Genomic DNA, 13112 nt, shown 5'->3' on the forward strand with positions numbered 1-13112 from the left:
TTTACTGTCTCTGCTTCCACCACCCTCGTAGGCAGCGAGTTCCAGGTCATGACCACACGCTGAAAATCCCCCCATATCTCTATCTTATTGAGTAGTGTATACGACACACATTTTTAGTTCAGTATATGCGTGTGTGTGTATATATATATATATATGATTTTTATCACATTCCTCATACATGGTGAAGAATTCCTTCACCTTTGCAAAGACCATACAGGACTTGCACATCGATCGCAATGCCATGTCCATGTGCTTGTTCAACATTGCGAGCCTATTCACTAATACACCGCTCAGGGAAGCCATAGAGATTTGCACCAAGTCACTATGTCATGGCAATCTAACCCTCCACCATTGTCTGAATCTGCATTCATTGAACTTATGAACTCAGTAACTCGTGCAGTTGAGTTCTGATTTAATGACACCATGTCTGCCCAAATGGATAGTGTTGACATGAAATCCCCCCCCCAGGCCCAGCTATCATGAACATCTTTCTCAGTTTCCATGAGAAACACGTCTTTGATGGACTAACCCCTAACCTCCTACCCCTTGTGTATTCCCAAGACGTAGATGATATATTAGTTATATTTGAATCTGCAGCTGCATCTAAGGTTTTCCTTACATATCTTAATGGGTTCCAGCCGGTGCTCAAATTCCCCTTTGAAATGGAGCAGTCAAAGGAGCTCCCATTCCTCAATGTGGTGGTTGAGATACCTGCTAATGGGTTCTCTACTACCGTCTACTGCATGCCTGCCTTCACTGGTTAATATATGTGTTGTGATTCCGACATTTCCACGCACTATAAGATTGGCCTAATCAGCAATCTCGTAAACAAGGCCCTGAGCCATTTGCTCACCATGCAAGCTTGATGCCAAATAGGCTGCATCAAAGCTATCCTGCGGGTTAATGGCTACCATGACCAGACCAGGGGTCGCTGTATAATCGCGCAAACTCATGAATGGGCCAAAGGCCTTGGGTCCTGAAAATGCCCAGTCTACCTCAGATTATCCTGGAAGCATAAGGTGTCTCAAAAATTTAAGCAACACTGTTACTATGCAGTGGCAACATTAGTGATATTCTTCACTAACAGAATGCTGATGTGAAACCAAAAAGACATTCTGTCTACCACACAAATGAGTAACGTGGTATATGAATTTCAGTGCTGGGGTTTTGTCAGGTATGTAGCTCGTATGTCTCAATGACTGGCGGATCATATCAAGCAGCACATCTTTTTGGCTGTTCGCAACAGGCAAAGTACTGACTGTAGTTAACCAGACAGAGCTTGCAAAACTCAGAACGTGGTGACTAACAGATATGATTCCGCAATTGGACAACACTTACTAAACGATCCTGATTGTGCTAAGAATGAAACTAACAACCAATTTAAGATTATCAGTCAGACTCTCAGTGTGGCTCACCAAGATTCAAACACCAGGCCCCATTTTTTTCAAACAGAAAGAACATGTCCATTCATTGCACCTTTTTCAACTGAACAGAAGCTTTGGGGACAGCCATTCCCTTGTTCATTCCCCAAGGCAATGAATTGACCAATCAGAGTCAACTTGTCTGGTTTGAATTTTTAAGAAAAGCTTGGCAGTTACTGTTCCCTGGTGCATTCTCCATGGCGACAGCTCTACCAATCACAGTCCACTTGCCAACCAATCAGCACCCCTTTTTCATACCCGTTGTTCCCTTTGAGATTTGGTATTCTTGTGGATCTGTCCTGATGAGGGCAAGATGAAAAGCTTTGACATCATGTCTCTTTTCTCGGCAATACTAAAGTTCTGTACTAGCAAGTGACTACCTGTTGATATCATTAATGTAGTTAATATGTTCCAAAGGAGAGTCAAATTGGACTCGAAACGTTAACTCTGTTCCCCTTTCCACAGATGCTGCCAACCTGCAGAGTTTTTCCAGCACTTTGTTTTTATTTCAGATCTCCAACATCTGCAGTATTTTGCTTTTATATTAATCTGACCCTTAAGCGATTTAGTTATGGCAGTTAATAACATTTATTCAAGTACAGTGCTTACTTTGTTAATTTGTTAATAAAGTGGTGTTAATTCATTGATATTTGTCTGGACTTAATTTCATTACCTTTTTTTTTACTGACTGGGGTCTCCCTCTCTCTCTCTGTGCCTTGTGTTTCCCTCAGCACACTAACTGGGCTATCCATCAAATCTTGGGACGTGCATGCTTCATACAAACAGTGAGACAGTGAGCAGGTTATTGCTGAGTAAGTGCTGCCTGATAGCATTGTTGATGAACCTTCCACTATTTTATGGCACAGTTCTAAAGAGTGAGCAGGGACAGAGGCTCCTGCGGGTCCATGTGCATTGATGGTGGAAATGGAAACAAGAAGTGATTTCAAAAGGAAACTGGATGGGCACTTGTGGGAAATAAACTCACAGGGCTACGGTGACAGAATGGGCAATGGGACTGACTAGTTTGCCGTAGAGTCAGCACCATGGATTCGATGGGCCAAAAAGACCTCCTTCTCGGTCCTACTGAATCTGTGATCTAAAGAGCACAATTTCAGCTGCTCCAGTCTCTCCAACTGACTGGAGTCCTTCATCCCCAGTGCCATTCAGATAAATCCTCTCTCCAGCCTCTCAGAGAGCTGCACATCTTTCCTAAAGAGTGGGGCCCGTATACGGGGTTCCGGTCTACAGAAATAGAATTGAAAAGCAGGGAGGTTATGTTGAGCTTGTCTAGAACCATGGTTAGACTACACTGGGATTAATGTCAACATTAGTGATCTCCATTTATGAAAAGGAAATAGAAGCACTGGATAAGGGGCAACAAAGATTCGCAAGAATAATCCCAGAACTGAGCATTTAACCCTCAGGAAAGGAGGGGGCTGTTTTTCTCCAGAAAAGAGAAGACTGAAGGGTGACCTAATGGAAATCTTTAAGATTATGAAGGGGTTCAATAATTCAACAGGGATTTCATGAGAAACCTCTTTACCCAGTGAGTGGTGAGGATGTGGAACTCACCACCACAGCGAGTGGTTGAGGTGAACAGCATGAATACATTTAAGGGGAAGCTAGATACATATATGAGGGAGAAAGGAATAGAAGGATATGCTGATGGGGGGAGATGAAGAGGGGTGGGTGGAGGCTCATGTGGAGCATAAATACTGACATAGAGCAATTGAACCAACTGGCCTGGCCCTGTGCTATAGACTCAATGGAACAGAAACAAATGTATTTATTTTAGATCTACCTGTAGTGGTAGGAAGAACACTATTTACTATCCAGGATAAAATAAATGTCCTTCATCAGCTTTTGTGGATTATTTCAGTGGAAATGTGCCCTCTCAGGCTCAAAGAGCGTCTGCCCACTGGAAGCAAAGTCATGAGACCGGCTAGTCCAGCAGAAAGAAACCCTCTGACCCTCCCACTTCACCAACTGTCAGAATGAACATGGTTCAGTCCTGGGTGTGATTAACAGCAGCAGAATCCAACTCCTGTCATCACTTGTGAGCTCACTGGTGTCTCAGCAAGGTTGGATGACTGAGTGAATACCTTTCCACACTTGGAGCAGGTGAACAGTCTCTCCCTGGTGTGAACTCGGTGGTATGCCAGTACAGAGGATGAAACACCAAATCTCCTCCCACACGCAAGGCAGGTGAATGGCCTTTCCCCGGTGTGAACTTGCTGGTGTCTCAGCAGGTGAGATGACTGAGTGAAGCCCATCCCACACACAGGTGAACAACATCTCCCCAGTGTGAACCTGCTGGTGTGTCAGCAGATGGGATGCCTGAATGAATCCCTTCCTACAAAGGGAGCAGGTGAACAGCCTCACCCCAGTGTGAATTCGCTGGTGTGTCAGCAGGGTGGATGAATTACTGAATCTGTTCCCACACTCAGGGCAGGTGAACGGTCTCCCTCCTGTGTGAACTCACTGGCGTGTCAGCAGTTGGGACGAATCACTGAACCCTTTCCCACACACAGAGCAGGTGAATGGCCTCTCCCCAGTGTCAATGTGATTCCAGTGCAGGTGGGGAAGGCAATCCCTTCCAACAGTCTATTCCATGGTTTCTCCATGGTGCGGTTGTCCTTGTGTCTCTCGAGGGTTGATGATCGGTTGAAGCCTCATCCACATACAGAACACGTGTACAGTTTCTCCCTGCTGTGAATGGTGTGATGTGTTTTCAGGCTATGTAACTGGTTAAAGGTCTTTCCACAGTCAGTGCATGGGAACACTCTCACTCGGGTGTGTAGTCACACTGATGTTTAAAACCTTCTGATGCAGACAGACCAGAAAACAGTTTTCCTCCTAGATTCAAAACTGATGAAATTCATAGGCCAATGATATTCAGGTCCTGATGAATCGAGTGATTCTGTCAGATGTTGACGTGACCTTTCATTTCAGATTTCTGTCTGCAATCTGTCCTGCAAAATGAGTTCGCAAAAGTCATCATTGTCAGCATAGGATAGAAATTCAGAACAGACAATTTTAGATTCCATGGAAAACTTTTTCCTCTCTTATTCCCCAAAAGCTCTAAATCTCCACCTCACACACTCTCCATTCTCACTCTGCTGTGCCTGTTATACACCCTCCCAATTCTCCTGAAGATGGTGATTCATGCCGATAGATCCATGTCGACTGCTTCTTGTATTGGACCTTAAAATTTTCATACAATGAAAAAAAGGTTCCACAAAATCACCAGCATTTCCCCCCTCAGCATATTTGGCACTAATTCCAGTTACAGATTCCCACAACTCTCTGTACTTCCGAGGGAGGGTGAAGAAAGTGATTTACTCACAGATGTCGGTCAGAGGAGAAAGTTTTAGTGTTTGCGAAGCTAAAAAGAAATGTTGTTCTGTTTAAAATCAAACTACATGACTCGGAAGAAAATAAAGCGAAGACACTTCACAAATTCCCCTCCCCTCCCCTATTCCTGCAGCTGGCAACCCAGCGCTCAGGCGCAGAAAGCACTGCTGACCCGAGCTGCCCGGAGCAGGCGCAGTGCGGCTGCCGCCAGCGGTTACGCTCGATCTCTTTTTGGATCAGGCAGCCGCCGTAGACAGTGTGGGGGGGAAAGGTCAGTTCGCCGAGCGGCTTCTCAGTCTGTGCGGAGCCGTCAGCCGGTTACCTGGAAACCTTGTCTCGAGAAGGGGGAGGGGGGACAAAGGGTGGGGGCAGGGCTCCCGTGTCCGCGCGCCTGGCCTGCAAGATTGGAACCCGAGGACGTCACCGCGGAGCAGAGTGATTCCCATTGGCTGGTACAGGTAGGGTTCGATTGTGGACGTAACAATGCGGAAGTTGAACAATGAGCTTCAGGCTAAAACTTCTGTGCAACATCTGTGAGGAAATCAATGTATTTATTGTATGTCTATTTATTTTCTAATTCTGGTCTTAAATTGTTGACTTGCAGGAACTAAAAGGAAAAGAGTTAGTCCAGGGAGGGTGCAGTCTAGAAAGGTTGGCGCAATCTCTACTCTCAAAGACATTGACATCCTTTGCTCTCTCAGCTTGACACATTTATTTGTCTGGCTAAAAGAATGGTCTCTTTCCTGATGTACAGAATTAAAGGGATGGTTTCCCCAGAAGGCTGACATTTAAGAGGACATAGTAAGGTAGGACATGTCTTGTGTATAGATAGCGTACGTCTAGTGTCATATATTACATTCTAGATATTGTTGGTTCTCTAATAAAGTACATTATTTATTTCCAATTTTGTAATGTAGCACTGTATATGTCCAGCTATCGACTCATTATAGCATAGAAGGAGTCCATTTAAGGGACAGTAAATTAATATCAGACAGAGATATGTCTAGTGCTGTTATATGGTACATATTATTTATGATTCTCTAATTAGGTACATTCAGTTAATTTCTAGTCTTGTATTACAGAAATGTAGTTACATTATATATTTCCAATCACAGAGACATTACGGTACAAAAGGGTGTCCATTCAGCAACTCAAGTCCATGCCGACTCTCTGCAAAGCAATCCAATCAGTCCCATTTCCCCTCTATATCCCCGTTCCTCTGCAATTTTATTTCCTTCAAATCAATTTCATACATCCATCCAATTTCATTTTGAAATTATTGATCATCTTTTCTCCCAGTACCCTCTGCGGCAGTGAGTTGCTGTATGTCTGTGTTCGGGACAGGAAGCAGTGAGAATGGACCTGCTGATCAGCATGAATTGGCACCTTCAGAAAAATTGGGAGGATGTTTATTAGGTCCAGCAGAGTGACAATGGAGGCAGGGTGTGTGGGACAGAAATTTACAACTCTTAGGGGAATGAGAGAAGAAAGAATGTTCCATTGGTTCTGAATTTCTATCCTGTACTGACTGATGGCTTTTGTAAACTTCTTTTACAGGATATTTGAAGGGGTGGAATTACGGATGGGAAACTCAAATGAAGCATCACGTTAAGATCTGATACAGCAACTTGATTCATCAAAATCTGAATATCATCAGTCTTTGATTCCATAAGAGAAAGGTTTGTCTGTTCTGTCTGCATCCATAATTTTTAAAAATTAGTATGACTGGAAAAGCACTGAGAGACACACACACACCCAAGTGAGAGTGTTCCAGTAAACTGACTGTGGAAAGAGCCTTAACCAGTTCCACAGCCTGTTTGCACCATTTACACTGGGGAGAGACCATATACATGTTTTGTGTGTGGACGAGGCTTCAGCTGACAGTCAAACTAGAGAGAAACAAGGACACTTGCATCATGGAGAAACCGTGGAAATGTGTGGACTGTGTGAAGGCATTCAGATCTCCATCTTTGCTGGAGATTCATCGACGCACACACACTGGGGAGAGGCCGTTCACCTGCTCTGAGTGTGGGAAGGGATTCAGCGATTCATCCAATCTGCTGGCACACCAGCGGGTTCACACTGGGGAGAGGCCGTTCACCTGCTGTGTGTGTGGGAATGGATTCAGTCAACTATCCAACCTGTTGCGACATCAGCGAGTTCACACTGGGGAGAGGCCATTCACCTGCTCCCAGTGTAGGAAGGGATTCACTCGGTTATCCAGCCTGCAGACGCACCAGCGAGTTCACACTGGGGAGAGGCCATTCACCTGCTCCATCTGTGGGCAGGGATTCAGTGATTCATCCACCCTGCGGCAGCACCAACAACTGCACAGTGGGGAGAGGCCGTTCACCTGCTCTGAGTGTGGGATGGGATTCACTCAGTTATCCAGGCTGCTCAGACACCAGCCAGTTCATACTGGGGAGAGACCGTTCACCTGCTCCGTGTGTGGGAAGGGGTTCACTCGGTTATCCAGCATGCTCAGACACCAGCGAGTTCACAAGTGATCACAGTCATTGGATTCTGTTGTTATTCACATCCAGTGGAAAGGTAGACTGTATGAGAATGAAGATAGCTCTAACTATTGTGGAAAGGATAGTAGAAATTAAAAATAAAGATACTCCCCAGTGTGGTAAAGAGATTGTGTAGAGGATGGAAATGAGTCAAAAAGACTGATATGTTTTCACAGTCATAGAGTTGGACATTTGATATCAGATTATTGGAGATTAAAAAGTAAACCAGTGGCATTGGTAAAAGTGGCTGGTGTTTCTCCAGAGAAAGTTGCACCAAAAGGGGAAGCTTGTGAGAAATCAATACCTTCTAATGTATTTACCATGGGTGAAAATAGAGATTTGAGGGATTATGAAGGATTTATGTTTGAAGAGGAAGTCACTCCATTTTTGTCCAAGAAAGAACCTGGAAAGATTGTTATCCTTAGAGACACTGGCTCATCTCAGAGCTTATTGTTAACAAAAGATTTAGACTTTTCTTCAAGATGTTCACTGAACAAAAATGTATTGGTTCGGGGTGTTGATGGGGAGTGTGTGCCTATCCCATTGTGTAAAGTCAGTTTAAACTATGCTTTCATAGAAGGTCTGTTATTGTTGGTGTTATTGATTATGTATGTAGATTTTATATTGGGGAATGATATAGGCTCCTCTGACAGCACCTTCCAAACCCACGACCACTACCATTTAGAAGGACAAGGTCAGCAGACACATGGGAACACCACCACCTGGAAGTTCCCCTCCAAGTCACCACCATCCTGACTTGGAAATATATCGCCGTTCCTTCACTGTCGCTGGGTCAAAATCCTGGAACTTCCTTCCTAACAGCACTGTGGGTGTACCTACACCACATGGACTGCAGCAGTTCAAGAAGGCAGCTCACCACCACCTTCTCAAGGGCAACTAGGGATGGGCAATAAATGCTGGCCCAGCCAGCGAAGCCCACATCCCATGAATAAAAAAAAAAATAATAGGTGATATTGTTTTTCCACTTTCTGGGACCGTGTTCACAGTTCAGAAGATGTTCCTGTGAGTAAAAAAAAAACCCTAGCCTATTCGTGACCCGGTTAAGCTACAAACTGATACAAAATAAAGATAGTGATGTGTCCACCCTAGTCACGGACAGTGCAGAGTCAGGAAAAGTGCCTGAAACATCTCAAGATAAAAGCCCACTTCAGAAGGAACTAAGATCTCAAAGATACCCTAAAGGGTTAATGACACCGAACACTGAATTATATGTAGCTGCCTGTGCTGAGACAGAACAAGATATAACAGCAGCAGGAGTTCAGGCAAAGGGACAGTTCACAGAAAAAACACTTCAAACTCCAAAATGATTGGAATGAAATAGTTTGTGAGTGACGTGGGAGACTCAAAATGTTTGAAAAAAGAATTGAAAGTCCAGAATGAAGAAGCTGTCAACATCACTGGAAAAAAATTAAATTAAGCTCGATCTGAATGAGATTAGGTGAACCGAAAGGATAATAAATTGTTCAAAGACCAGACCACACAGGAGTATCAAACACTTTTGCTTGAACATAAAAAGCATTTTGTGATGAGAGATGTATATTTTTGTGATGATGTTTTCTGTGTAGAAAGCTGTGGGTGTGTGTGGAAGGTTAATTAAGCAAGGGGGAGGTTACTAGAGAAAGGTTGTCTGAGGTCTAAGAGATGAAAGGTTAAAGGTGTTAGGTTTGTGCATGTGGTGCAGAGGTTATGGTGGGTTTGAGTTACAAGTAAATAGGTTGGTTCTGAAATTTGCGTTGTGATATCAGTGGGAAATGGGTTTTTCAGCTTTGAATTTCAAAAAGGGAGTTCAGAAGTAACAGGGGACATTTACATCTAACAGGGATTCCATGAGTAAATAGGGGAAGGCATATTAAATTTTATTGACCCAAAAGTAGAGGCAAAACAGAAAACATGAAATATTTTTATATTTGGAGAAGTTGAATTTCAAAGAGGTGTTTCAGGACAATGGAACCTGAGATGAAAGGGGAAAAAGATATTTAAGGAAAGGGGTGTTTAACTGTTGAGGGTTGCTGTGGGGGAACCCACTGAGGTTCAGCTTCTCTGTGTGTGAGCGGCTGAGAAACTGTAAAAGTTTAGAATTGGAGGGAGCCACCCAGTGTTAAGCCAGAAGTCTTTGTTTTAGGAAACAGTTTATTTCTGAACCTCCTTTTGGAATTCCATATCAGAGTGGAAGTGCCTGAGAATCCGTGAGGTACACCTTTGGTAAAGTGAGAATAATTCCTTGACATGGGTAATGTTTACTGGGTTTTTATGGTCAAAATCTGTCAGGGGTTGCTGCCAAAAAGGTAGTGCAGTTGTCTACTTTTGACAAAGCATGTTTTTGAGGGTTGTTCTGGAAGGCTGTTTTAACTTTTATCTTGTGTGCTTAAGCTTTCCTTTTTAATAAATCCTTTAATTAAAAAAATTCTAAAGCTATGACTGGAGTTCTGTGCTTTTGAGGTCAGTTGCTCTTCCTCCTTGTTTTCGCAAAAAAAGTTTATTATCAGCAAGACAGACTTCACTCAGGAGTCTGGCTTGCTCAGCAATAACATCAGCTGTGGTCATAACATTTTGAGTGACATTCTTAAAATGGCGAAAGAAGATTTTTTACCAGTGACCTACACAGCAGATTAGCTTGGAAGCATTGGAAAAATAACAAGGAACTGAGCAGCCACAATCAAGAGATGATAAATGAAAGTTTAACCTCTGAGAATAGCTGGAACTGAGGAGAATTCTCCAGAGCACTGTGACATACTTGATGTGCCTTATGAGAGAATCATGGGGAAACTAAGATGTAAACCTGAGGGCACAACATATGTAGTTATAAACCATATTAAGTTATTAGTACTTGCTTTGTTTAGTTCTTTTATGTACAATAAAGTTTGTTTTGGTAAAAAAAACAAGTGAAATCTTGTTGTGTAGCTTTATTGGTTAAAACAAGGTGTTTGGCTTTCTTTTGAGAGTAGTGACAATGCCAAGACCGTACCTTGTTTCCTCCTTGGTTGAGACGTAATCTGTGTCCACTTCATTCTTCCACTGGTCGTATGGCTCAGACTCCGAGAGCATTCGTGGGTAATCAGACCCTAACAATTTCCACTTGCTTTCAGCCATTTCTCACAAAAGATGCTAGGATTGTAGGACTCTGTGTGAAATCTTATTTTCCTTGAGTTTCAAACCTTCACCATTAGACAAACATTCTCTGTTAACATATTATAGTACTGACAGCCTTATGGTAAAAGAAGAAACTGCAGCCAATCTTTACTTGGTATAGATTTATTCACAGAGTGAAACATTACAGGTATAGGCCTCCTGACTCCACTCTATGTCAGTAAGTGTCTCTTATATGGGCTTATGTAACCATCCAATCAATGCCCTTCACCTGTAGATACTTAACCTCAATTGATACAATTAACACCAACGGTCAGAGCATCTAAAAGGCTCTAATTGGTGTGACTGCCATGGTGTCTCAGCAGCTCGGATGAATGAGTGAATTCCTTCCCACAAACTGAGCAGGTGAACAAATCTCTCCATTGTGAACTCGCTGGTGCCTCAGCAGGTTGGATGAATCACTGAATCCTTTCCCACGCACGGAGCAGGTGAACGGCTTCTCTCCACTGTGAACTCGCTGATGTCTCTGCAGGTTGGATGAATCGCCGAATCCCTTCCCACAGTCAGAACAGGTGAACGGCTTCTCCCTGGTGTGAACTCGCTGATGTCTCAGTAAATCATGTGACATTCTAAAGGTCTTTGTGCAGTGACAGCAGCTGAACAGTCTCTCCTCAGTGTGAATTCCTACCTGATGGTCCACCAGCACATAATGTGTAAAGCAGTTCCCACAGTCAGAGCATTGAACAGGTTTCTCATTGGTCTGAGTACCTTGGTGCCCCAGCGGACTGGGCTGACTGAATCCCTTCCCACACATGGAGCTGGTGAATCGCCTCTGCCTGGTGAGAATACGTTGGTGTGTAAGCAGGAGGGATGAGTGAGTGAATCCCTTCCCACACTCAGAGCAGGTGAACAGCCCCTCACCAGTGTGAAATCGCTCATGCTTCCGCAGGGCAGATGACCGTGTGAATCCCTTCCCACACTCAGAGCAGGTGAATGGTCTCTCCCCAGTGTGAACTCGCTGATGTCTCTGCACGGTGGATGAATCAATGAATCCCTTTCCACACACGGAGCAGATGAACGGCCTCTCCCCGCTGTGGCTGCGGTGATGAGTTTCCAGTTCACAGCGGGGCACGGAATCCCTTCCCATAGTCCCCACATTTCCATGGTTTCTCCATGGTGTGGGGGTCCTTGTGTCTCTCCAAGTTCTACAGTCAGTTGAAGCCTCATCCACACACACAACACGTGTCTGGTTTTTCCCTGCTGTGAATGTTTTTCAGCTCTGTAACTGGTTAAAGCTCCTTTCATAGTCAGTGCAGTGGCACACATTCACGAGGGTGTGTGCATCTCAGTGCTTTTCAAGTTAGATTAATGTTTAAAACCTTTTGAAACAGGCAGACATTTCTCCTTCTAAATTCATAGGCTGATGTCATTCACGTCCCAATGCGTTGGGTAACTTTGTCAAATCTTGACGTGATGTTTGGTTTGATATTTCTGTCTGTAAATCCTCCTCTTCTAATATCCTGTAAAAGGAGTTTACAAAAGTGATCACTGTCAGTAAAGGATAGAAATTCAGAATAGACAATTCTAATTTCTATGGAACATTCTTTCCTCCCTCAATCCCCAAAAGCTGTAAACCTCAGTCCCACACTCTCCCACTATCCTCACTCTGCTGTACCGAAAACACACCCTCCCAATTCTCCTGAAGGTTCTGATTCATGCTGATCGACAAATCCATGCTCACTGCTTCCTGTACTGGACACAGAGACCTGAAAATCTTCATGCAGGCTGTCAGCCTAATATAAATATGTTTATGTTACTAGACTAAAAATGAATATAATGTACAGTCCCGTATCACTTGGTTAGATGTGGAGGGGGCAATGTGCGGAAAAGCTCCATTTATGCAGTGAGTGGTCATGACCTGGTGGAAGTGAAGACAATCAATGATTCAAAATGAAATTGGATGTGCACTTGAAAAAATGAACTTGCCGGGGAACCAAGATATAAAAGGGGAATGGGGCTGACTGGATTGCTATACAGGGAGTCGGCATGGACTTGAGTTGTCAAATAGAATCCTTCTGTGCCGCAATGACTATGTGACTGGAAATATATAATGTAGCTACAGTACTATATTAGAAGATTAAAAATAACAAAATGTGTTATAGAACCATAAATATTATACCTAATATGTAACATATAACAACACTAGACATATCTTTGTTGTTATGATTCCCATGGAGACCGATAACCTTAAAATAAACACATTCCCAGACAAACCCAATGGAATAAACCGAAGGACAAGGTTTCACTTTTTAAATTTTTACTGTAACAATCAAACTAAAATCAACACAAATGAAACATGCATTAACAGACAAACAGGATTTGAACAGACAGGATAAATTTGACTTTAAACAGTTTATACAATAAAAAACAGGTTCCACAAAATCACCAGCATTTCCCCCCTCAGCATATTTGGCACTAATTCCAGTTACAGATTCCCACAACTCTCTGTATTTCCCAGGGGGGAAATAAAGTGTTTTACTCACAGATGTTGGACAGAGGAGGAAGGTTTAGTGTCTGTGTGAAGTTAATAACAAACGCTGTGCTGTTTAAAATCAAACTCAGAAATAAATGAAGGGAAGACATTTTGTAAACTCCCCCCCAGTGCGCAGACGCAGACGCAGAAAGCGCTGCTGACCCGAGCTGTCCGGAGCAGGCG

At 43.4% G+C, this 13112-nt stretch overlaps 3 protein-coding genes and 1 long non-coding RNA gene across 5 annotated transcripts in view; 2 read left to right on the forward strand and 2 right to left on the reverse strand.

The window, feature by feature from the left end:
* Positions 1-3187: 3187 nt before the first annotated feature.
* LOC144698156 (uncharacterized) lies at positions 3188-4867 on the reverse strand. The gene is made up of 2 exons (XR_013580460.1): positions 4768-4867; positions 3188-4393 (listed from the first exon to the last, which is right to left on the reverse strand). It is a non-coding gene; the product is annotated as an uncharacterized LOC144698156 (long non-coding RNA).
* A 179-nt stretch (positions 4868-5046) lies between these two features.
* The window catches only part of LOC144698217 (uncharacterized), a 141715-nt gene continuing 133649 nt past the window's right edge, over positions 5047-13112 (forward strand). For both annotated transcript variants that reach the window (XR_013580462.1, XM_078570193.1), the window contains exons 1-2: positions 5047-5581; positions 6333-6454. The gene's annotated coding sequence lies outside the window, so the exon portion shown is untranslated. The remainder of the gene's footprint in view (positions 5582-6332; positions 6455-13112) is intronic.
* On the forward strand, positions 6464-7283 carry LOC144698210 (uncharacterized). The gene has a single exon (XM_078570177.1). The coding sequence runs from the start codon at positions 6626-6628 to the stop codon at positions 7280-7282; it is 657 nt and encodes a 218-aa protein (XP_078426303.1). The 5' UTR covers positions 6464-6625; the 3' UTR covers position 7283.
* Positions 10726-13020, reverse strand: LOC144698191 (uncharacterized). The gene is made up of 2 exons (XM_078570149.1): positions 12940-13020; positions 10726-11916 (listed from the first exon to the last, which is right to left on the reverse strand). The coding sequence occupies exon 2, from the start codon at positions 11541-11543 to the stop codon at positions 10755-10757; it is 789 nt and encodes a 262-aa protein (XP_078426275.1). The 5' UTR covers positions 11544-11916; positions 12940-13020; the 3' UTR covers positions 10726-10754.

This window comes from Cetorhinus maximus, chromosome 23, assembly GCF_964194155.1.
Source record: "Cetorhinus maximus chromosome 23, sCetMax3.hap1.1, whole genome shotgun sequence".
Taxonomy (NCBI): domain Eukaryota; kingdom Metazoa; phylum Chordata; class Chondrichthyes; order Lamniformes; family Cetorhinidae; genus Cetorhinus; species Cetorhinus maximus.

What these genes read in the sequence shown, in the direction of transcription:
- LOC144698210 (XM_078570177.1), top strand. Translation starts at nt 6,626, where the DNA reads ATGTTTTGTGTGTGGACGAGGCTTCAGCTGACAGTCAAACTAGAGAGA.
- LOC144698191 (XM_078570149.1), bottom strand. Translation starts at nt 11,543, where the DNA reads ATGGGAAGGGATTCCGTGCCCCGCTGTGAACTGGAAACTCATCACCGC.